Source organism: Pipistrellus hanaki (genome assembly GCF_964339955.1).
Source record: "Pipistrellus hanaki genome assembly, chromosome: 2".
Lineage (NCBI taxonomy): Eukaryota > Metazoa > Chordata > Mammalia > Chiroptera > Vespertilionidae > Pipistrellus > Pipistrellus hanaki.
This window is the reverse complement of record NC_140504.1, coordinates 177,263,181-177,288,153: the sequence shown is the minus strand read 5'-3', so window position 1 is coordinate 177,288,153 and position 24,973 is coordinate 177,263,181. Positions and strand designations below refer to the sequence as shown.

Here is a 24,973-nt window from a genome sequence, read left to right as displayed (position 1 = left end):
TTCCTCTCTGTAAAAAATTAATAAAATATATTTTTTTAAAAGAAAAAGAAAAAAAAAGAAACAGAGAGCTTGCTTCCCAGCTGGTTCAAAGAAAAGACCCAGGAGGTGTCATGGAAGGCTTCGAGGGTCCGGAAGTCCCTCCATGTGGCAGGGAGGCCATCCTGCAGGCACCTCACACAGCGCTGGCACGGGGCCTGGAACCACTTTATCTAACTTCTCAGCCAATCAGGAAGGACTGGACCACAACATCTGGCATCTGGGGCAGCTAGTAGTGGAGCAGGGCCGTGCTGGCAGGTCTGTCACCTTCTGCAACACTTGGACTTGGCTTTGGACCCTGTATCTGATAGATCCTCCTTCCCCCAACTGATGGACGGAGAATGACGTAAACACCACCTGCAGCACGGACATCCCAGAGCATCCTAACAAGGAACCTTATATGGGCTGTACATGCCCTTGTCCGGAATTGAACCTTGGACCCTTCAGTCGGCAGACCAATGCTCTATCCACTGAGCCAAACCGGTTTCAGCTCTTGCTTGCTTTTCTACACTTAGTTTCTTGATCAGAATCCTTCTTTCAAGAAGACAAGAACCAAGCCCCCGATTTCTAAGTCCCTAGCTCCCTAATCATGTGCCTTACATGAAACCACCAATCAGCGTGTGCTGAGTGCCCTAAGCCCCGTCCCTTCCTTTTCTCCCCTCAAAAGGCATGTTCACCCCAGCACGCGTGCTCTTTTTCCCCTCTGGAAGGCAGCCCGGCAGGGGTCTTCTTTCCAATAAAGCCTGTGTCCTGGTATCCCAGTTCTCCGACCCCTCCGTTTCATTTTTCAGTATCTAGCTTGCCGTCTTCTGCGTGGACGTTTTCATGGCACTGCCCTCATTATCGTTCGGGCAATGAGCAGGCTCTGAATGACGACAATCATGTTCAACGCCTTGCCCAAGGTCACCAGAAGCATCGCTGACGTTCTTCCGACGGGTCTTGAGAACTGGATGGACACTTCAGGAAACATCACATCTATGAAGCTGATCACGTCCTCACCACACTGAGGAGGCAGGACGAGGGCGGTGGGCTGCACCTTCGGCCGGCGTTTCACAGACACTCCCACCTGGGTAGCAGCCCATTTCAGTGACTGCTGATGCAGAAGCCCGGATGCCAGACCTGCATGGCACTGCGGCGTGTTGGGCCATGTGTACACTTGAAGGAGCTGGCTGCAGAGAGGAGTTTGTCCTGCCCAGGATCCAGGCTCAACAGGCCACTGTTTTGGAGAGGACGGTTCTCAGATGGCTTGCCTAGCAAACTGCTCAGATGTTCCAACTCCTTGAGGTCCCGGCTGACCAAGGGCCAGCTGTCCTGGAGGTGTGCAATGAAGGCCTTCTCCCGGCCCTCCAGCGTCCCTGTGCTGTGCACGCCATCCTTCGGGCAGTCAACGCCCTGCTCACACAGGAGGGCACGCCTGGATGGCACTGATGACCAGGGGAAAGAGCCTCCAAGTTCAGCCCAATGCTCAGCATGCCCGCCATGTCTCCTCCGGGGCCACAGTCCAGACCTTGGTTCTTGTCTTCTTAAAAGAAGGATTCTGATCAAGAAACTAAGTGTAGAAAAGCAATCAAGAGCAGAAACCGTTTTTGGCTCAGTGGATAGAGCATTGGTCTGCCGACTGAAGGGTCCCAGGTTCCATTCCGGTCAAGGGCATGTGCCTTGGTTGCGGGCTCGCCCCCAGTGGGGGGTGTGCAGGAGGCAGCTGATCGATGACTCTCTCTCATCGATGTTCCTAACTCTGTCTCTCTCCCTTCCTCTCTGTAAAAAAATCAATAAAATATATTTTTAAAAAGAAAAGAAAAGCAAGCAATGCACTGATTGGATTTCGGCTCCCCATCTCCCTCAGTTGAGTGTTTTAAGCTCTTTACTCTCTGGTTGGGGAGGAGGATTTTAAGTGTTTATTCTGAAGTGTTCTTGGTTTAGGGAATAGGATTTACTAGGTAGCTGCAAACCACTGCTTACCTGTCTTAGTTCCCCATTCCGCTTGTCCTGGAATGTTACTAACTTCTTCCACTCTCCTAGAACAGATCTCCACCTGATTTGACTGAAAATTTTCAGTGGAAACAGAAAGTGATACTTATGTTTTAACATCTTCACATACTCTCATTTTTGTTTCCTTGGTACCATAATTCAGTATTAATAAGATGGGCTTGCAGTTTAGTTTGAGCGTATAGGCCAGTGGTCGGCAACTGCGGCTCTTTGGCCCCTTGAGATTTTTAGCAAAGGCCAGCTTAGGAGTACCCTAATCAAGTTAATAACAATGTACCTACCTATATAGTTTAAGTTTTAAAAATTCGGCTCTCAAAAAAAATTTCAATCATTATACTGTTAGTGTTTGGCTCTGTTGACTAATGAGTCTGCCGACCACTGGACTATAGGCAAAATCTTTTCTATCATTCTCAGGTACAATTAAAAGATTAACACGTATTCACATAGAATGTTTGAAAAATTTAGAAAATGGCATAAAAACAACAACTTCACATACCCCCACTACCTTTTCATGCTTTCTAGCCCTTTAAAAACTGCTATGCCAACATATAGCTCTATAAATATATACACGCATCAACCGGGACTTAAAACCAAAGGGGGGCTATGGCCCATGTGCCTAGGTTGGCTGGGCCTCATCCCATGCCCCAGATACAGGGGTCTTCAAACTACGGCCCGCGGGCCACATGTGGCCCGCAGAGGAGTCTGATCCGGCCCGCCAGGTTTTTTGGGCAGTGAGCGCAGCCCAGGTGTTACAGTAGGAATTAGTAGCTCATATAGTCCGGCCCTCCAGCTCTCTGAGGGACCGTGATCTGGCCCCCACTTTAAAAAGTTTGAGGACCCCTGCCCCAGAATGTGGCCAGTTCGATTTCTGTTCGCAGGTTTGGTCAGGTGTGTGCTGGAGACAACCAATTTGTGTTCCTCTTACGTCAATGTTTCTCTCTCTCTCTCTCTCTCTCTCTCTCTCTCTCTCTCTCTCTCTCTCTGTCTCTCTCTCTCTCTCTCTCTCTCTCTCTCAAATCAATTTAAAAAAAACACATTTGGCCGAAACCGGTTTGGCTCAGTGGTAGAGCTCGGTCTGCGGACTGAAAGGTCCCAGGTTTGATTCCAGTCAAGGGCATGTACATTGGTTGCGGGCACATCCCCAATAGGGGGTGTGCAAGAGGCAGCTGGTCGATGTTTCTCTCTCATCGATGTTTCTAGCTCTCTATCTCTTTCCCTTCTTCCTCTCTATAAAATATATTTAAATAAATAAATAAATAAAATAAAAAGGTTGGAATGGTAAATTCTAACAGATAAAACACTGCATAAAGTGAAATGATTATACATATATGAACAAAATCAATAAATGAGCTAAAAAAAAAACACACATTTGAAAAAAAAAGCTGGGATGATATTACACACTCTACCATTTACTGTTTTTAGTTAACAATAGAATTCCAAGTGGGTATATAAGGAGTAATCACCTTCTTTTAGTGGCTCTGTATTTCTGTGTAAATAAATGGCATATCATTTATGTAACCATTGTCAAATATCACATTGATAGATGTTTACATTGGTTTTATTTTTTTTTAATATTTTTTATTGATTTCAGAGAGGAAAGGAGAGAGGATGATGAGAGAGAATCATCAATCAGCTACCTTCGGCATGTCCCCTAATGGGGACTGAGTCCAAAGCCCAGGCACCTGCCCCGACCGGGAATCGAACCATGACCACCTGATTCATAGGTCAATGCTCAACCACTGAGCACACTGGCTGGGCATGTTTACATTGTTTTTACTTAAAAATATTTTTTTGGCAATGTTAAGCTATGCTACATGAATATTCTTGGTATATCTAAGTGCCTATCTTACTATTTCTGTAAACATACATTTCTAGAAGTACAATTTCTGGGTTGAAAAGTATACACATTTAAATGTTTCATAGTTATGACCCTAATATTCTCCAAAAAACATGTTATCAATGAACACCCTTATAATGAAGGTGCCAAATCATTCATTTCCTCACATCCTTCTGTGGTCGGCAGTTAGTCAGCCATGAGCAGAGCAAGGACGGTGCCCAGGTACAGAAGGTCCCCAGGGAGGAAAGCCCTGGGTGACTAGCAAAGGACAGTTATATGATGGGTTCTCACCCTAGGGTAAGGTGACCAAAAGTCCCGCTTTTGGCGGGACAGTCCCGATTTTTAACAATTTGTCCTGCGTCCCACGGAGTTTTAAAAAAGTCCCGATTTTTGGAAAGAATGCGGGACGCGGGACAAATTGTTAAAAATCGGGACTGTCCCGCCAAAAGCGGGACATCTGGTCACCTTACCCGAGGGTGACCTTTTCTCCCCTAGCATATCCCTGGTCATACAGTTTGGACCCCTGACCTTTCCTCCCTAAGGATAACATGTAGGCCTCAGCTGTATCTCAGCTCTAGGCCCAGAAAAGCAATCAAACCAGACCAGGGACCCCATGGCTGCCCTCAGGACCAGCTGCATTGCATAATGACTCCTGCCCGGGAACCAACCATTGCATGAAAACCTAGACCCTAACAGGACACACATGGAAAGCTGCTGAATATCCTATGAAGACCTCTCCCTGGGGCCTCCCTTACAATCTCCACCTCCTCCTGGGAACATGCCTTCGCCTTCCTCTTCCCCTTCCCCTTTTCCCTTTCCCTTCCCCTTTTCCCTTTCCCTTTCCCTTCCCCCCCTCAGATGTTATCCTATCTTCCTCACTCCCAAGCTCCTAGGGCCCTTTCTCTGCCTCTATAACTTCTTCCTAAGCTCATTTCTTAGACATGTTGCTTCTTCTACCTCTGTAATCTTATACATACTAGTAAATGATCTCTTATTTAAAAAAAAAAAAAAAATTAAGAAATAAAGGAAAAAGAAGAAGAAGAAGAAGAAGAAGAAGAAGAAGAAGAAGAAGAAGAAGAAGGAAGAAGAAGAAGAAAGGACCCAGAATTGAGACTCAGATTGGCCTGATGGGTGTCATGTGCCTTTTTGCAACCAATGACTACAGTTGGGAAAATTCGATATTCTCATTCGCTTAAGCCAGTTAGTTGCACTCTTACGATGGGGTCACTTCTGACCAGATCACAAGGCTGGGAAATTCCCAGGACTGTTACGAAGGAGGAATCAGGCAAAGGGTGCTGTAGACACAACAAGCTTCCTACGGCATGTGTACTCGCCAGCGATAGCTCCAATAGCCTGTCAGAACTTCTGACCAGCATGTGAGCTGCCGAGTAGTGACTTCCAGGATCTTGTGAGCCGGTCACGATGACAGCCCCATCTGTGGGAGGCCACCCTGCCCACATGAGCTGACTCAGCCCAGCAGGCAGCAAGTTCCTGACTGTGGTTAACCCTGGCCTAGTTCATCCACGTCTGGCTTATTTTTTTAAATTGATTTCAGAGAGGAAGGAAGAGGGAGTTATAGAAACATCATTGACGAAAGGGAATCATCGATCGGCTGGCTCCTGCACGGCCCCTACTGGGGACTGAGCCCACAACCCGGGCATGTGCCCTTGACCGGAACTGAACCCGGGACCCTTCAGTCTGCAGGCCAATGCTCCTTCCACTAAGCCAGTGGACTCAATAGTCAACAGAGCCAAATATCAACAGTACAACGACTAAAATTTTATTTGAGAACCAAATTTTTTAAACGTAATCTTCTAACGCCATTTCTTCAAAATAGACTTGCCCAGGCCGTGGTATTTTGTGGAAGAGCCAGACTCAAGGGGGCAAAGAGCCGCGTGTGGCTCGAGAGCCACAGTTTGCTGACCACTGCACTGAGCCAAACTGGCTAGGGCCATGTCCGGCTTTTAACTCCCATCTGACCTCCCAGATGGCTCAGTTGGAGACTGCAGGTAGATCTCGAGCTCCTTGGGCCTGTGACTGTCCTTTTCATATGTAAGGGGACCTCCATGAGCTGGACGTGGAAGGGGATGCGACAGAGATGTCCACAGCAGAGCATACCTGGCACCACGCAGGCCCACTCGTGCCCTGACTCACCAAGCACCTGTGCCAGGTCCTGTCCGGGAATGTGTCTTTAAGGAACCAGGCAGGTGGGGGGACGGTGGAGCCCAGACCATTACAGTTCAGATGGGAACACAGTGAGGAGGCAGAAGGGGGGCCCTAGGACAAGGGCAGGCCCCTCCCAGGCCAGAGGGCAAGAATGCCCACCTCAGCACATGGAGCTGCATGGCCACCTCAGCCCTAACCCCGCCTCTTGGCCCTACGGAAGGCCAGGGCCTCTCTGGCAGCTCCCAGTAAACCACTGACATTGTGTCCCCAGGACAAATCAGGAAGTGTTTGACCTCAAGGCTGGAACCCAATGCCTCTGCACACTCTCAGGGCTTCTCCACATCCTTCTGAGCCCTTCTCCGCAGTGGCTCTGGAGCGAGGGGGGAGGGGCGCGGGGGGTAAGGCAGCCTCACCCTTTGCCTTCCTTCAGATCCCACCTCTTCCTGGATCTTCCAAACCAGTGGGATTCACTGGATAGTGGAAGGGTTGGGGGGTGGGGGGGGGAGGTATTGATGCGCCAGTACCGCCAAGGGTGAACCTGAGTGGGGGCGGTGAAGGATTGAGAAAAGACAGACAAGAGAATGAAAGCTGGGTCTCGGTGGGACGCTGCCCTCTCTGATGGAGAGCTAGCGACAACGCCGCGGACCACAAGCCGCGTCTTTATTTTATAGCCGATGCCACGAGGCAAAGTAAGGGCGTGGTCAAGATGTTTACAACATTCTCGGGGGTTTCAATCCTATTCCATTACATGCACCTGAACTCTATCTAGCCCACATCACTCAGGCACGTGGGGCCACGTGTTCGGACCATAGGGTCAAGCTGACAACTCCAGCTGTTGGCTATCACTGTGCGGGGAGGGCTCTGCCCTCCAGGCTGGGACTTGCACGTGGCCATGAGAGGACTGTGCCCTCTCGTTAGTCCGAGGCTTGAACCTGTACACACACCATAGCCGCTCTCCACGGCGGGGTGCACAGTGAAGCCAAGGGAACATGTCACTGCAACCACGCTCCCCAACGGACACCTAGGAGCTGACATTCCTCCTGTTAGGCAGTGCCGTTCTCAGGTGGGACAGTCAGGAGCCAGTACCTGTGTCACCTGTGTCACCTGGTCCCCGTGTCTGTGGCAAGCAGGGCCAGGAGTGCTCGGGTGAGCAGAGCCTGCTGGTCCCATTCTCAGCCTTGACTAAATTTGCGTGCCAAGCGTCCAAGGGCAAGTTCCTCTCCCTCGTTCAGTCTCCTCAGCAAATAAGAGACAGGTGTGGGGCTCCCGCACCCTCACAGTGCACAATGTGAGCATCCAAGGTCCAGAAAAGAGGGAGCCGGGGAGGGGAGCAGGAGGGCCGGGGGGGCAGAGCCCCACAGGCAAAATGGCCCCAAGTTCAGACTTTAGACACTACCTCCAAATGGTTCTTAGTCATTTCTATGGATCAATAGAAATGAATAAAGACATCTGGTGCTATTACCAAAACAAAAGCCCGTGAAATTATATATATTTTTTTTAAATATATTTTATTGATTTTAGAGAGGGAGAGGGAGAGAGGGATAGAAACATCAATGATGAGAGAGAATCATTGATTGGCTGCCTCTTGCACACCCCCTACTGGGGATCAAGCCCACAGCCCAGGCATGTGCCCTTGGCCGGAATCAAACCTGGGACCTTTCAGTCCATTGAGCACCAGCTAGGGCCCGTGAAATTATATTTTTAAATAAACTTTTAAATTTTGCAATTACCTGTAGATTTACACCAAGGCTGCAGAGATAGTCCACACTGTTCCCAAATACTTCTCTCTCAGTTTCAGTTTCCCCTCATGTTACCTCATACCACAGTGCCACATCGTCAAAACCAGAAATAGGCCCGGCCGGTGTGGCTCCGTGGTTGAGCGTCACCCTATGAGCCAGGAGGTCACGGTTAGATTCCCAGGCAAGGCACATGCCCATGACAAGTCTTTTATAAATACACCAGGAGCCTCAAAACCCGAGAGGACCTGGCCCTTTCCCCATCCCCAGGCCTTGTGGAATTTAACCTCTGCAGTCACTCTGCCAAGGGCTGGAAGCAGCCTGCCTACCCTTCCCACGGAGGTGACCTGGTTCCTTCATCCACCCCAGTCTGAGCTGCCCGGTGGAACTACCAAAGGCCAAGGTAATTCATCCCTGAGACCTTTCCTTCTCCAGCCTCCCCCCCACCCCCCCCACCAACCCTACTCAGGGGTGGCCGGTCCTGGAGCTCTGCAGACCTCACCCAGGCTGTCCAGGTGCAGGCAGGTGTCAGGAAAGCAGGAAAGTTCCAGGAAGGAAGTTGGCAAACCCAGCCCCTGCGTCATGCATGCAAGAGGCAGAGGGGGGTGTGGCAGGGCACCATGAGGTCCAGAGGGCTCCTGGGCATGGGGGCCAAGGTTTGCAAAATCCAGCTGTACGTGGAACAGGGGTTCCATGGAAGAGGGGCCCCCGGAGCGTCCCTAGCTTCTGCAGAAGAGAGTGGGCTTCTCAGGAAAGAGCAGCCTGTATGCACCGCCGGAAGAGAGCTAGACTTCACTCACTCACTCCGGGAGGGCACGAGCTGCGTGACTCATCGCCCTGTGCTGCTGCTCCCTCTGGCACGGTGCTGGGCAGCGTGGAGCCTGGGAGCATGGGTGGAGTCCCAGCCCAACCCCGGCCCCAGCGGAGATCCCAGGCAGGCAATCACAATCCAGCACGTAGGGACAGGGAGGGTGGGGGGAGCGCAGACGAGGAAGCAACTCAGCATCTAAGGAGTCCGGGCAGGCCTCCCAGAGGAGGTGACATCATCCATAAGATGAATGGAATTGGCCAGGGCAGCGCGAGGGTGAGGGGAAGGGGAACCCTCCTGGGCTGGGGAAGAAGCAGATGCAAAGGTGCGGAAGTGTCTGCAAGGTGCTGGCATAGTGCCCGCCGCCTGGTAAGTGCTTCATACATGGGAGGCATTATCGCTGAGGCATGCTTGACTTATCATGATGATGATGATGATTAACCTGAGCTCGTTACTTACTAATATTCCTATCTTAAAGCTAGTTACTACAAGGAATAAATACCTGGCATCGCTAAGCTTCTCTCAGCTCTAACAGGCACTGTTGGGAAGTGGAGGGGTGCAGCATACAGAGTGCTCAGGGGGAGTGGCTGTGAGCATGTGATGAGGTTGGGGTGTCCCTGAGGCGGGGGGCGGGCACCAGAGGAGGGGAACAGCTTCGGGACAGAACTGGAAATGTGTGCTCCCTCCCCAGGGTGGTCTGTGGCCGCAGGGAACAATGTGGAGAGGGATGCGGAGGAGAGAGCGGTGACTTTCAGCTCTGCCAGCTCCGGGAGCTACCAGTGATTTCGCCTTTCTGAATCTCTGAGAGTCCATTCCCTCAGCCCTACAACTGCATTAAAATAAGCATGCTCTTTGTAACAAACAAACAAACAAAAAAAATCCTATAAACAGCAACTAATAACACATTAATGGATAAATACTCAATGGTATATTCCACAATGGAATATTATTCAATAATAAATATAAAAAGCAATGCTGCTCTGGCCAGGTAGGTCAGTGGTCGGCAAACTTCGGCTCCTGAGCCACATGCAGCTCTTTGGCCCCTTGAGTTTTTAGCAAAGGCCAGCTTAGGAGTACCCTAATTAAGTTAATATCTATGTATCTACCTATATAGTTTAAGTTCCAGTCAAAGGCATGTACCTTGGTTGCGGGTACATTCCCAGTAGGGGGTGTGCAGGAGGCAGCTGATTGGTGTTTCTCTCTCATCGATGCTTCTAACTCTCTCTCCCTTCCTCTCTGTAAAAAATCAATAAAATATATATTTAAAAATTAATTAATTAATTAAATAAAAAATAAAAAAGTTGGCTCTCAAAAGAAATTTCAGCCGAAACCGGTTTGGCTCAGTGGATAGAGCATCAGCCTGCAGACTGGAGGGTCCCAGGTTCGATTCCGGTCAGGGGCATGTGGCTTGATTGCGAGCACATCCCCAGTGGGGGGTGTGAAGGAGGCAGCTGGTTGATGTTTCTCATCGACGTTTCTAACTCTCTATCCCTCTCAATTCCTCTCTGTGTAAAATCAATAAATTATATTTTTTAAAAAGAAAAAAGAAAAAAAAGGAATTTCAATCGTACTGTTGATATTTGGCTCTGTTAACTAATGAGTTTGCGGACCATTGCACTTGCACAAAGTTAAAAAAAGCAAAACTAAACAATATATTATTTAGGGATTCATACAAAAATGGTAAAACTTAAAACATCAAAGAAATTGCCCTAGCTGGTTTGGCTCAGGGGATAGAGCTTCGACCTGCGAACTCAAGGGTCCCAGGTTCAATTCCAGTCAAGGACACATGCCCCCAACATGGAGGTAGCCAATCAATGATTCTCTTTCATCACTGATGTTTCTATCTCTCTCTCCCTTCCTCTCTGAAATCAATAAACATCAAAGAAATTATTAGCACAATTAGAACAAAATTCAGGAAAGTGGCTGTTCAAGATGAGGGTACAGGTTGTAATGGAGGCACACGGTGGGCCTCAAAGGTACTGGCACAGGCCTGTATTTTAAGTTAGGTTGTAGGTACATGGGTGTTTTATTATTATTACCCATTAAGTTGCACATGTATAGAGTAAATGGTGTCTTTTACAAGAAACTATTTTTTATTACAAAATTAATAACATGTAACCTTACAGGACACATTCCTACCATAAGGCAGAGAAAATATAAGAAAAGTACTGGCTCACACAGGAAACTCACTATTGAGTACTTGGCTCCCCGGGACTCGGTTTCCCCATCTGCGAAGTGAGCGGGTGGCACTTTGGACTGGTCCTCTAGCTCAGGGGTCCTCAAACTTTTTAAAGTGGGGGCCAGATCACGGTCCCTCAGAGAGCTGGAGGGCCGGACTATATGAACTACTAATTCCTACTGTAACACCTCGGCTGCGCTCACTGCCCAAAAAACCTGGCGGGCCGGATCAGACTCCTCTGCGGGCCGCATGTGGCCCGCGGGCCGCAGTTTGAAGACCCCTGCGCCGTGTTCCCTTAGTTCACACACACACAGCTGGAGGTAGGTTCCAGGCCTTACTGCCCCAGAAGAGTCTCCCCTCTGTTCTAACGCCACTTCTTCCAAACAGACTCGCCCAGGCCGAAAACTGACTTCTGCGCATGGGCCACTAAATTTCAATCGCACTGTGCGTGCGGGCCCACATGTGGTATTCTGTGGAAGAGCCACACTCAAGGGGCCAAAGAGCCCCATGTGGCTCGCAAGCCGAGGTTTGCTGACCACTGGCTTCGATGGCAAAGATGGCATCTGCTGCCCTGGACTGGGAGCTCTAGGTCCTGGTTCCGTCTTTCCAGCCAGGACATGAAGACTTTTCTGAATTTCTCTAGGGCTGTGGTCGGCAAACTGTGGCTCTCGAGCCACATGCAGCAATTTGGCCCCTTGAGTGTGGCTCTTTCACAAAATACCACGGCCTGGGTGAGTCTATTTTGAAGAAGTGGCGTTAGAAATTGTTTGGTTTTTATTAATATATTTTATTGATTTTTTATAGAGAGGGATAGAGAGTTAGAAACATCGATGAGAGAATCATCCATCAGCTGCCTCCCGCACACCCCCTACTGGGGATGTGCCGGCAACCAAGGTACATGCCCTTGACCGAAATGGAACCTGGGACCTTTCAGTCCGCAGGCCGCCGCTCTATCCTCTGAGCCAAACCGGTTTCGGCAGAAATTGTTTTAAGTTTTTAAAATTAGGCTCTCAAAAGAAATTTCTATCGTTGTACCGTTGATATGTGGCTCTGTTGTTGACTAATGAGTTTGCCGGCCACTGCTCTGGGTAAAAGGGCCATGATAACCTCGGCCTCCCTTGGCTAAGCCCAAGGGTAGATACTATAACGTGCTGTGCTCCCTGTGGGATCCAGCCTAGCTGGCCTGGGAACCTAGACGCATCCTCTGGAGGCCGGGGTGGCCTGGGTTCGAGCTGCGTGGGAGTCAGCATTCCGTGCACATTCACAGGGTGACTGGGGTCCGTGCGCCTCCGCCGCCCGCTTCTCCCCTGTCACCGCGGACCTGCAGGTCGCACCTGGCGTTCTCTCCGGTGCGGTCCCTGTCTCAGGCCCTGAGTGCGGCCCCGCCTGTGGGTGCTGCTCCTCGGGGTACCTGTGGAGTGCTCCCGTCTTTACCACCACGAACCTCCCTCCCGTGGCGCGGGGAGCAGACTCTGGGCCTGAGTCCCTCCGTGCGCCCCGGCTGCGCCTTCAGCGCTGGGGCCGGACCTGCGGGCGTAGGGGGGACGTGGCTGCACCTGTCCTTCTCCGACTCAGCGCGCTGCCTCCGCCTGCGCTCACCTCCGCGGGCCGTGCCCTCCTGCCCGCTCCGTCTGCGCGTCGCCGGGGCCCGGAGACCCGCGGACCGGGCTGCCTCGACGCCCCCCGACGCCCCCAGCCCCATCCCGGCCGCGCGGGGGGCGGGGTGCGGGGAGCGCGGCCTCGGCGGCGGAGCCGGGGGCGGGGGCGGGGCGAGGCGGGGCGGCGCGGGGCGGAGCAGGAAGGGGCGGTGGCCGACTGGCTCCTCGCCTACAGGGCTTCCGCGTCTGGGTCCTTAACTCAACCCGCCCGCAGCCCGCCCACCGGCTATAAAGGCGCCGCCGGCCTCGCCCCTGGGACTCGGACCCATGGAGACGCCGCCGGCTGCCCTGGGTGCGCGGCGGGGTGAGTGGTGCGCGGTGGGGCCGGGGCGCCGGGCGCGGACAGGGGAGGGGGCGGGAAGGGCCCCCCTTGAACCAACTGGTCCGGGAAGCACGTGGGGCTGGTCCCCTCCGGCCTCGAGGGTTCTCGGGACCCCCTCCAACTTAGCCTAAGTTGGGGGAGCCTGGGGGAAGGGAGGCCAAGCTCCCGAGCGAGCGGGGAGCATAGGGAGCTCGGGGCCGGGACCGCGTCACCGAGCCCGGCGGCCAACCAGAGTTTCCCGCAACTTTTCCGGCCGGTGGGTCTGCCCGGAAAGTTCTCCCCCAGCCGGTGAGCGCGGCCGCGGGCTCTGCGCCTCTGGGGCCGGCGCCGAGCGTGGGGTTAGGCGGGCGTGGGGCGAAGGCCTCAGCGGGGAAGCCCCTGCCCCCCCACCCTCACCCCCAGCTCCGTTCCAACCCGGGTTTCCATCCGAGCGCCCCGCCCCGCAGCTGTGGGGGCGCGGCGAGGGCCTCTGAGCAGGCCTCCCAGGACCTCTGGGTCCCTTGGGTTGGTGTGCGGCTAAGCTTGGGGTAGGAGGTGGAGTCAGACTGTCTAAGTTCACATACTTGCGACACCAGCCTACCAGCCGGATGACCTTGAGCCAGTGCTTCGTGTCTGTGGCTCAGTTTCATCCTTGGGAATGGTGACCCCGAGCTGAGCCGGGGAGCTTTGAGAGGATTGCCAGATGTGTGCAGAGTGCCGCCCAGTGTTGCCTCCTGATGTTGGGTGGGGCGGGGCCAGAGGGGTGGGGGGTGGAAGAGAGCCATTCCCCATCCCTAACCCCGGTGGTTCTCCTCCCAGGAGCTGTGACGGGTGCCCTCCACCAGTCTGATCTGTGAGTGGCCGGTGGAGAGAGAGGCCCACCCAGGAGCCAGCCCCCCACCATGAGTCTGTGGGATCCTGAAGACAGCCCCAGCTGCCACGTTACCCCCAGGTCAGCCCAGGAGCCCCCCGAGGAGGAGGCCTCTGCTGTCGAGCTGCAGATGAAGGTGGACTTCTTCCGGAAGCTGGGCTACTCCTCCGGGGAGATCCACAGCGTCCTGCAGAAGCTGGGGGTCCACGCCGACACCAACACCGTGCTGGGCGAGCTGGTGAAGCACGGGTCGGCCGCGGAGCGGGAGCGCCAGGCCTCGCCGGACCCCTGTCCTCAGCCTCCTCTGGTCCCCCGGGGCGGGGGCCCCCCCAAGGCTCCCACGCTGGAGCCCTCGTCCCTGGAGGAGGACAAGGAGGGCAGCGACCTGAGGCCCGTGGTCATCGACGGGAGCAATGTGGCCATGAGGTACGTGTCGCTCCTGTGGCCGCGACGTGGCTGGGAATGGTGGCCCGGTGTCCACCTGTCTGGTAGAGGGGCCTTCGGGAGAGAGTGTGGCTTCTTCTCACATACTAGTCTAAAGGAAAGGCCCTCCTGTGTGCCAGGAGGCTCCCATAATCCTCGAGGCCTCCTGGAAGTGGATTTGCTAGGAATGTTTCAGGTTTGAGAACAGAGGCTCAGAGACCTGCTCAGGGGTCACACTCCTGGGGAGCAGTGGAGCGCAGATTCGAACTCTGTCTCCAGAGCTCACCTTGTGCTCTTGGCCTTCCTGAGGGCTAGCACTCATCCAAGTTCCTCTCCTGTGACTTGAGGCCGTGCGGAGAAAGACTCAGACAGCCGCAGCTCAGGAAGGGCCTGGAGTCATTCAGGGCTAAGCCGGCGCCAGGGGCTGGCTGGAAGGAGTCATGCCTAGAGAGAGGAGCCCCCAGGAAGCAGCAGCAGTTGACTGCTCAGGGTCTGGGCTCCCGTGGAAGCCATGGAGGCTGTGGCTTCGGGTGAGCTGTGCTACTTGGGTCCATTCTGATTCAGCTAGAGCCGCCTGGGCTGGACTGGGCTCTGGGGTCTCCTTGGGGCCAGAGCCAGGACTCAACGCCAGTGCTCCTCTCTCCCCCCCCCCCCCCTTACAGGCTTTAACAGGGAATGGGATGGGCTGGGGCCAGGGTTGCCTCTGGCCGTGCTTTTTCCAGTCTCTCCAATCAGGAAAAGTACCGATGGGTATGGACGGGGAGTCCCCAGACATGGGTGGGCTTCTGGCTGCGCGTAGGGACCTCCCAGGTGCATTGCCTGAGGCCTCCATGCCCAGCTGGGTCAAGTCCGCTGTCTGGCTGGTCCTGGCCCACCTTAGCCATCTTTAGATCAGTCTCCCCACCTCTGAAATGGGTAGGAGTTTGGGTAAAGCTGGCTCCCAAATGCCAGTGGCAGCTGGTCGCAGCATGTGCTCTGAAAGCCAGAGGTCCCCTCTCGGGCTCCATCAGCATGTGGCTGGCTAAGTCTGTGGCTCCTTCCCCTGGAAGCCTGGGCCAGAGTGCTGAGCCCGGAGCAGCCATGTGCTGCGTGTGTTTGTATCCTGGCTGAAGAAGGTGGGGCCTGGGAGGGAGGGAGGAGGGGCAGAGCGGGGAGGGCTGGCTGGAGGAGCTGGCTGGAGGGGCCGAGCCATCGGGGGTTTCTGAGCTGAGGCTGTAGCCGGAGGGGAATTCCAGCCTCAGACTTCCTGTCTCAGCTGTTTCTGGGTTCCTGCCCTGCTGCCCCCTCCCCCACAAGGGGCAGATGGGCCAGCCCACACCGTATGCAAATCGTGGGGAAATTCACCTCTGTTTCCTTCTAAGGGAATTTTTCTCTAGCCGGGCCCAGCCCTGGCAGATCTTTTCACCTGGGTAGCCTGGCCTGACCCAGCCCTCTGTCCTGGGTGGGGGGAGCCACCGAGCCTCTGACCAGGGTCTCGTAAACCGGGCCGAGGGGCTCTGAGCTTCTGGGCAAACAGGACTGCGGTGGGGGTAGGAGGGTATCAGGTTTTCCTGTGCCGACAGAGCTTCCTCCATTGCAACGGGAGGGCTGTCTGGGAGGTTCTGCTTCTGCCCAGGGTAGGGCTCTGACCACCTGCCCAGGGGCCTTCTGAAGACTAGGGCTAGAGGTAAGAGACAGACCTGAACCTGTGTCGGGGGCCCCTGGGTTGCCTTCCTGTCCCCCAACAGCAAGAGCTGAAGCTTATTAGGAGAAAAAAGCTCTCAGACTTGAGTTTGTACCAAGTGTGAGGAGGGAGGGGCAGGCTGGGATCAGACTTGTCCCAGCCACGGTGTTGGATGCACAAAGGCAGTGCGCTGACCTGGAAGGCCTGGCATGCCATGAGGTCCCAGGGCTTGAAGATACTGGCCTGGGAGGGGGCACATGCATGTACACGCGTGTGTGTCGGAGGAGGTAAGCGGGTGCACGTGTGGACTGCATACCTGAGAGGGGAAGCCAGTCCTGGGGGAGCAGAGCACCAGGTCCCGCCCTCCCAGCCTCATGTGCCTCCCGGCAGCCAGCTTTAGTCCTCACTGCAGGGGGCCAGGGACCAGCTTTAGTCCCCACTGCAGGGGGCCAGGGACGGCTTCTTGGGTGCTGGCACCTCACATGGGACCTGACGGAGGAGAAATGTGCCAGATGCGTCATTTTTCCTGTCCCCAGCCTGCCCCTCCCTCCTAATCCTTGGTACAAACTCAAATGTGGGAATTTTTTCTTTTTAAAAAAATATATTTTTATTGATCTCAGAGAGGAAGGGAGTGGGAGATAGAAACATCAATGAAGAGAGAGAATCATTGATTGGCTACCTCCTGTACACCCCCCAACTAGGGATTGAGGGACCACCATCCTGGGCACGTGCCCTTGAACGGAATCAAACCCAGGACCCGTCAGTCCACAGGCTGATGCTCTATCCACTGAGCCAAACTGGCGAGGGCCGGGAGCCTTTTCTCCTAATCAACTTCAGATCTTGCTGTCGGGGACAGGAACGCAATCCAGCGGCTCCAGGCATGGGTTCAGTTTCTCTTACCAGTAGCCAGGGCATCTTGGAGAAATCTCAGAGCCTTGGTTTCCTTCACTGCAGCTGGCTTGGGAAGGATGGAGCAAGGAGGTGTGGGGCGCGCCTGGCCTCCGATAGGAGCTGGGTACCCACTGATCCCCCTCCATCCCGACCGCCAGGGTTGGCACCTGTGTGAGCATCAACATGGTGCTTCTGAGCACAGGCTCTGGGGCTGCATCTCTGACCCGCAGTTGCTGCTGTGTGATGCTGCAACCGCTTATCCTCCGGGGACCACAGTCTTCTCACCTGGCTTAAGGGGAAGGAGCCTTTCATGGCAGTCCCTTCCCGCAGAGGCTCGCTCAGAGGTCAGGGCTGGTGCAGAGCACTGGTCAATGTTAACTTTCACCATAAGCAGCGGAGGCGGATGCTCCTGGCCGGGAAGCCCCAGCCGGCTGGGATGAGCCCTGCTGCCTGCAGGCCGGACTTTGCCTCCCTGCAGTTCACAGAGACCTTCAGACGGGGGTCCAGGCCTACCAGCCAGATAGCTTCTGCGCCCCCAGCTGCCCTCCCTCCCTCCCTTCTCTTGGGGCTCCAGCTCTCACCCCACCACCACCAGCAGCCACCCACAGGATGTGGTCGGCCATGGACTCGAGTCTTTTGTGTAACGTTTATTCTGTTTTATTTGCCAAACATGAGTCTGCGTTGTTCACGGAGGATTGGTGGGAGGCCAGCAGGGTGGGGGAGAGATCCCCAGCTGGCTTCCTCCAGCCCCCCAGCCCGGTCCGCCACACCCAGTATTACCTGGGAGCCCCCTCACCACCCCACCCCCCTCATACACACACACCCAGGAATCCAGCGAGACCCTCCACTTTGCTGGGCTGTCTTTGGCCTCGAGCAAACAGGAAAGCAGTTGTCCCATGGACATGGGCCCCTCTTAAGGAGGCTGCAGAAGCCTGGGCCCATTTTTCAGACGGAGACACTGAGCCAGAGCGACCCGGCAGCACCTCAGGTCATGCCCTTCCGAGCGGGGGAAGAGGAGACGGGGCGGTTTAGGCGTTTTGGGGAATTGGCGGTCTCGAGAGGAAAAGCTGTGTGTCCTTTCACTTTCCAACCAAAAGGCTCGGCGGCAGCCGCCTCCCACATCTGCGGCTGCCTGCCCTCCCGGGAGGTGGGGATGCGGCTCCTTCCCTTCGCCCTCCTCAGCCCCAGCCCCTGAGGTTAGAGCGGAACTGAACTTTAATCCAGAGCAATCTGGTTTCTCTTCTGTTAGCCGGGCGGGTGCCGTCCCCACCCCCACCCCTGGACGAGGGAGGGCGGTGACTCAGTCTGCCTGTGTACATGTGTGTCCCCTGGTCCCAGCACCCGGGGTGCGGCAGGAACCAGAAGTCTCCGGCGCCTTTCCCCCACCCCCAGGTGTGTTGCAAGCAAGCCTGACCCTCCCCCACGCGGGGAGCGAGTGCTGCCAGATTCCTGGGCGTTCCCTCACTGCTGGGAGATGGGACCTCAGGGAAAGTCCCAGGTCTGGTCACCCTGGGCGCTGTGGGAACGGCAGGGAATGCAGGCGTGGGCCCCGGCCGGAAAGGGGGTGGGCTGAGCCGGGGCAGCGGCTGGAGGGGGCTCCCCTCCCTGCTGAGCCCTCCCTCCCCTCCGCAGCCACGGGAACAAGGAGGTGTTCTCCTGCCGGGGCATCCTGCTGGCCGTGAACTGGTTCCTGGAGCGGGGCCACACGGACATCACCGTGTTCGTGCCGTCCTGGCGGAAGGAGCAGCCCCGGCCCGACGTGCCCATCACGGGTGAGTGACCAGCAGGGCCCCAGGAGCCTGCTTCTCCCCAGAACGAACCCTCCGTGTGCCACCGGGCCTCTGCCTCTGAGCACTGGGCACCTCCCTCCTCTGACGGTGGGCGCGCTCTCCACCTCCCAGGGGCACACAGGGCAGCAGAGTGCGGTGGCTGAGCCCAGGGGCTCTGGAATCCCAGCCCTGGCCCTTCTGGCAGCCTTGCTCAGAGCCAGTTGCTCCTCGTCTGCCACGGGCGGGGGTTAGTACTCTCTCGGGGGGTGTTGCGAGGAGCCTATGAGTTAACGCACGGTAAGTGCTTACTGAGCAGGGTGCCTGGCACATAGTAGGTGCTCATACAGGCTAGCTGCTAACAAGAGCCCCTAACCTTGGAGAGGAGAAACCCGCGTTCATTGAGACCTGGGAAAGGCTGGCTGGGGCACCCGCTCTAGGAAAAGGAGCCCCTTCAAATGGACTCTTGTCCTGGCTGCGCAGGAGACAGAGCCAAGGCCCGTCTCCACACACGCTGGGGCTCACTCCCGGACCCCCGTGGGGCCGGCTGGGTGAGCACCGGAGTCGAGCCCCTCTGGCGTGAACAGGCTGATCGGCAGCAGGAGAGAAGGCCGGGGCCCAGCCCTGTGCTCCGGAGCCTCTGCAGAGCGGACCTGCAGGCCTGCACTCAGATGTGCTCGATGTTTAGGCAGCGAACCGCGGGCGAGGCCCAGGTGAGGGGCTGAGGATGGCGGTGGCCTCAGCAGAGCCACATCCATCCCCGGAGCTCCTGGGCCGGCCGCCTGGAGGCCCGGGGGCCCAGTTGGCCTGGCTCTGGGGCCAGACTGGGCTCTGACCCGAACCCCTGCCCCTCCCAGACCAGCACATCCTGCGGGAGCTGGAGAGGAAGAAGATCCTGGTGTTCACGCCGTCGCGGCGCGTGGGCGGCAAGCGAGTGGTGTGCTACGACGACCGCTTCATCGTGAAGCTGGCCTTCGAGTCAGATGGCGTGGTGGTTTCCAACGACACGTACCGGGACCTCCAGAGCGAGCGGCAGGAGTGGAAGCGCTTCATCGAGGAGCGGCTGCTCATGTACTCCTTCGTCAACGACAAGTACGTGCCGCCGGGGGCGGGGCCTCTGCCGGGGGGCGGGGCAGCCTCGATGGGGAGGTGGACAGGCACCGCGCAAGGGGGGTCAGGCTGGCACCCGGCTGAGGCGGGGGCGTTTTGATTAGGAGGGCAGAGCTGTAGCATTTTTTTAAAATTTTCTTTGATTAAGGTATCATATATTTGTCCTCAACCCCCAACTCCCCTGTAGCATTTTTTTTAACCTTTTTATTGATTTCAGAGAGGAGGAGGAGGAGGAGGGAGAGAGAGAAAGAGGTAGAAACATCAATGATGAGAGAATTGTTGATCAGCTGCCAAGGGATTGAGCCCTTGACCAGAATCAAACCCGGGACCCTTCGGTCCTCAGGCTGATCCTCGATCCACTGAGCCAAACCGGCTAGGGCAGTGGTCAGCAAACTCTTTAGTCAACAGAGCCAGATATCAATAGTACAACAATTGAAATTTCTTTTGAGAGCCTAATTTTTTAAACTTAAACAACTTCTAACGCCACTTCTTCAAAATAGACTTGCCCACGCCTTGGTATTTTGTGGAAGAGCCACACTCAAGGAGCCAAAGAGCCGCATGTGGCTCGCGAGCCGCAGTTTGCTCTAGGGTAGGGGTGTCGAACTCAATCAGAGAAGGGGCCAAAATCTAAAATCCAGCCTAAATTGCGGGCCGAATGGTTTACTGAACAGTCATAAACTGACAATGTCATAAACTGACAGCGGAGTGCAGTGATGACAGCGCGGTGCGGGCCACATTGCAAGGCCTGGCGGGCTGGATTTGGCCCGCGGGCCTTGTGTTTGACACATGTGCTCTAGGGCTTTAGAATTTTATTTCTTTTTAATCCTCATTTGAGAATGTGGTCGATGGTTCCGAGAGAGCCTCCGGGTTCCGGCACGGAATCTCTGGCCTTAGGTTCAGACTTTCAGGTTGCCCACTGCCCTCTGGCCTCCGAGAGGGCCCAGCAGGAGGGTTGCCCAGGGAGGGCCCCAGTTTCAGGAGCTGCCCTCCTATTCTTCTAGGCGAGGCTCACTGTCCAGCCCCCTCCCAGCTCTGGGAAGTCCCCCTCATGTCTCCCACCTCTTCTGCAGGTTCATGCCCCCCGATGACCCCTTGGGCCGTCACGGGCCAAGCCTGGACAACTTCCTGCGTAAGAAGCCACTCACAGCCGATCACAGGAAGCAGCAGTGCCCCTATGGTAAGAGACCCAGCTCCACCCCCCTGGCCCTCCTCACTCCTTCCCCTTCCTCTCACCTGTGGGCCTGCACCCAAGTTCTTCCTCATGGGGACCACCCAAACCTCAGTTTCCTGTGCCCCCCCTGATCCTCGAGATCCCTCAGTTTCCTGTGCCCCCGCCCTGGTCCTAGGGATCCCCTGCTGAGAGTCCCCTTCCTTCTCTCCAGGAAGAAAATGCACCTACGGGATCAAGTGCCGGTTCTTCCACCCGGAGTGGCCGAGCCGTCCCCAGCGCTCCGTGGCAGACGAGCTGCGTGCCAATGCCCTGCTCTCGCCCCCTAGGGCTCCCAGCAAGGACAAAAGCGGCCAGCGGCCTTCTTCTCCATCTCAGCCTGGCTCTGTGCCCCCAGAGCGTAAGCAGTGTAGCCTGGAAGGGAAGAAGCTGGGAGCCCAGGCACCCCCAGGGTCCCACCGAGAGGGTCTGAGCCAGACCTTCGTCCCGGTGACCACAGGCAGGAGCCTGCCGCCCAGCGGGGGCAGTGGCGGCAGCTTTGGGCCCACGGACTGGTTCCCACAGACCCTGGATTCCCTCCCGTACACCTCTCAGGACTGCCTGGACTCGGGCATCGGCTCCCTGGAGAGCCAGATGTCGGAACTGTGGGGGGGTCGAGGGGGGAGCCCGTACGCTGGCTACAGCCCCTATGGGGCTGAGCTCCCGGCCACCCCCGCCTTCTCTCCGGCCTTCGGGCGGGCCGTGGGTGCTGGCCACTTCAGCGTCCCTGCCGACTACGCACCTCCGCCGGCTGCCTTCCCACCTCGCGAGTACTGGTCCGAGCCATACCCGCTGCCCCAGCCCACCCCGGTCCTGCCGGAGCCCCAGGGGCCCAGCCCGGGGGCCGACAGGGGCACGTGGGGCGGGGCGGGCGGCCTGGCCAAGGAGCGGGCCAGCGTGTACACCAAGCTGTGCGGCGTCTTCCCCCAACGCCTGGTGGAGACGGTGATGGGGTGCTTCCCGCAGCTCCTGGACCCCCAGCAGCTGGCCGCCGAGATCCTCTCCTACAAGTCCCAGCATCCCAGTGACTAGGACACCTCCCGGGGCTGTCCGACTGGACCGCAGCCCACCCTGGAGGCTGGAAAGAGGGAGGACTCGAGTAGGGAAGGCAACCCACAAACCAAAGATACTGTAGGATTGGTTCTGACCCACCCGGCACCCCTCCGGCTGCCCGAGTGGGTCGGAAGTGATCACCCTGTTGATGCACATTGTATCTCTGTAGTTTAAGGAGACGCTGCCGGTAACGGCCGTCGGTCCGTGGCTCAAGCCCAAACCCTCCTTTCTCTCAGGGCGGGGAGGGAGGCCGGGGAGGCACAGGCCTGGGCTGGGGGCCCTGTGCGTGGCCCCCCGCCTCCACCCCGTCCCTGGGGTGCCAGTCTTGGCTGGCTAGTTGGGCACCGTGTGCCTGCCCTCCAAGGGCCCCTCCTCTAAGCCAATGAGGCCTCCTCCGTGCTCCCTCGGGCACGAGGCTTCATGTTAGTAAGCAAGATGCTTCTTAATAACCCACCTTCTGTCCACTCAGTGCGTCTACCCCGTCACCCCCGCCAGGGGTCCAGAGCCCTCTGCCCCGAACCCCCTCTCCCTCTCCCTCCCTCTGCACTTGGAGTCATCTCACCCTCCCCCGCAGCGGGGGGGAGTCACGTGTAATGTTAATGTTTTAAGTGGAACGTCCTTGCCTCCCTGACACATCAATAAAGTACATCAGTAACGTACAGTGTGAGCCCTTGTAAGGGTCTGTGTTGTGCTTGCGGGTCGAGCTGGTCTTTGGGTGATGGAAGGTCAGGGGTGTGTGCACACGGTCCTGACAGGCCGCTCCAGGACTGTCCGTCCCCGTGGGGCAGAGGAATCCTCTCTCTCTCTCTCCCTCCCTCTCTCTCTCTCCATCCCTGGGCCGGGCCCTGAGAGGGGGCCGTGGACGTGGGAGGGGTGGAGGGAGGTAGGAAGCAGAAGTGGAGCTTGTCCTGAAAGTGTGGTGTGGGGAGGCGGTGGGAGTGGGGGGACCTCTTCCCCTTTCACGTCCTGTGACCAGAACTGAGGACGGGAAACCACCTGACGAAGACGGCTTCCAGGAGAGCAGGGTGGAGTGGGGAGGGGGAGCCCTCGGCCTCCGGCCCAGTCCTCCCAGAGACTGTGTGGGAGCCGAGGGCGGGGCGGGGGGCGCCGGGGCAGGAGCAGCCGGAGAGGCAGGCCAGGGCCACCTCCACGCGGGAGGGTAGAGGTCCTGGTCCCACACTCCAGAGCTGGCTCTGCCACCGGTTGTGTCACCTGGGGCAAGGGACTCCTCCGCGCTGGGTCTTGGTTGCCTCAACTGTGAAGTGGGCATAACACGGCACCTGAAGGGCTGTAAGGAGCACATGAGGTCATACGTGCTGGGAGTGTGTCCCACGGCCTGGCGCGTATTAAGTGCTCATTAAAGACCCTCTGGTGGTCTGTGTGGGCCATGTTCACCTCCATCCACCATCTCTACCTTCTCATCTGCCCCTCGAAGGAAAGAGGCCAGGCAGGGATGTACCTCTCTCTCTTTTGCAGATTAACAGACGAGGTATAAATGTTAACTAAGTAAAAAGCTGGGCTGTCAGGCGATCCCCAAACAGCACCATCAGCAGGAAAAAGGAAAAAGCAGTTTTAATAATTACATCTTTGAACATCTCTCCTAACTTGTGCTTATTATTTGTGAAGCTTTTACGGTATCTGTATTTTTTTTCCTGCTAAGAAACGGCTTGGCCACAGAACAGCTGGGCAGCATGTTGGGGGAAATGCCACATGGGCAGGCTGCACACAGGGCCCCACCTGGTTCTTCACACCAAATGTTCTCTAGACGCCTGCACTGGAGGCAGGAATCCACGGACAATCCAGTCCGGTCGCTCAGCCTTCTGGGAAAGTTTATCTGCACAACGAAATGTCATTGCCTTATTCATATAAGAAAAAAAAAAAACTTTCCCAATCAAGAAGTGTACTCCAGGTTAAAAGGCTATTTATGGGCCTTTGTTTTTATGGGACAGGAAGCTAACAGACTGGACCGTCCAGTTTGTTATCAGCCTCTGACAATGCTGAGTGACTGACTTGCCCGAGGTCCCACGGAGAGGGGTGGACTGGGGCAGGGCCGCAGGTTCAGGTCCCCTGGCCCCACAAACCTGAGGAAGGGAGGGCCCTGAGAGGGATGGAGGCCGTGTGCTCAGCCTCGCACCTTGCAGCCCTCTCTGTTTACAAACAATCACGTACATAGGAATCCCTCCAGCATGACTGACATGACCCCCTCCCACCTGCTCAGCAACAGGCACGGCAGCCCCAGCCGCCAAGCCTCCTCCGTCTGTAGGAATGGGTACAACGGAGCATGGAGGCAGCGAGGCCTCCGCAGTGGCCTGGGAGCAGAATAGGCTGCCTTCACTTCTCTTCCCACCCCACCCGCCGCCTGTCCATAGACTTGAGAGCTTACACTTGGTCCTTGACCAGAGCCGAGTTCTTGGTCATTTGCTGCTTCTACTTGGGGATGGGGGGTGAGGGGTGGGGGTGGGGGGTGTTGAAGATCCTACAGAAGGGGCAGGAAGTGGCAGGCCCAGGCTGGCTGTGGCTAATGTCTGGAGGCCACATTTGTCCCTGACAGCTTGTTGACAGACACTGACAAGGGCGACGGAGCCCAGGTGGCAGGTGGCAGCTGGGCCCAGGCCCCGGGGAGGATTTGAGGTCATGTCGGTGCCCTGTTGGCCGGAGCTTGTATCCTGTGCTTTCTGGGCAGCCCCAGCCTGGCAAGGCTGGCCATCCAGGGTGTAGCCTGCCCTCCAGGCCTCTTTCTCAATCTGACTTCTGGGCAGAGCCACACAGAGGCTGCCAGATGTCTCTCCCACGAGCTGAGTTTTATCTGGAAAGTTCTCCCCACCATCTCTTGAAGCGCCTTTATGAATGGGGCCTCCGAGGCCCCACCTGTAAAAGGGATACGAGGATCCCTGGGTTCGACGAGATGCTTCCTCAGTTCCCATGGCAGCAGCGTGAGGAGTCCCCCTCCCTGGCTGTGTGGCCCTGAGCAACTCCCCGCTCCTCCCGGAGCCTCCGCTCCCTGGCCTGCCCCACAGGTCAGCTGGGAGGTTCCCACGGGCTGGTGTGGAGGAGCAGGGGCAGGGCCTGGACGTGATTCTGGGACAGAAGCTCTAGCACGGAGGCACTGGAGGGGATCAGACGCCTCAGCTGCCCTGCCGGCGTTCCTCCTCCTCTTTTCCTGGTTCCAGCAGCTGAGAAGCTGATGGGGAAACCAGTGAGTATGCAAATCCCCGCCTTGCTGGGAAATGATCCTGGGGAGCTCACAGGAGGGCCTCCTGCCAGCCCTTCCCTGAACCC

General features: G+C 56.3%; 1 protein-coding gene and 1 pseudogene across 2 annotated transcripts; one reads left to right on the top strand and one right to left on the bottom strand.

Annotated features, from left to right (window-relative positions):
* Positions 1-7,862, bottom strand: LOC311615940 (mediator of RNA polymerase II transcription subunit 27-like; annotated as a pseudogene). The gene is made up of 3 exons: positions 7,843-7,862; positions 824-1,585; positions 1-334 (listed from the first exon to the last, which is right to left on the bottom strand). The product of its transcript is annotated as a mediator of RNA polymerase II transcription subunit 27-like (transcript).
* A 4,722-nt stretch (positions 7,863-12,584) lies between these two features.
* ZC3H12A (zinc finger CCCH-type containing 12A) lies at positions 12,585-22,361 on the top strand. The gene is made up of 6 exons (XM_084872611.1): positions 12,585-12,713; positions 13,530-14,007; positions 18,191-18,330; positions 19,182-19,416; positions 20,505-20,611; positions 20,817-22,361. Exons 2-6 carry the CDS (start codon positions 13,613-13,615, stop codon positions 21,671-21,673), a joined length of 1,734 nt encoding a protein of 577 aa, XP_084728737.1. The 5' UTR covers positions 12,585-12,713; positions 13,530-13,612; the 3' UTR covers positions 21,674-22,361.
* Positions 22,362-24,973: the final 2,612 nt, after the last annotated feature.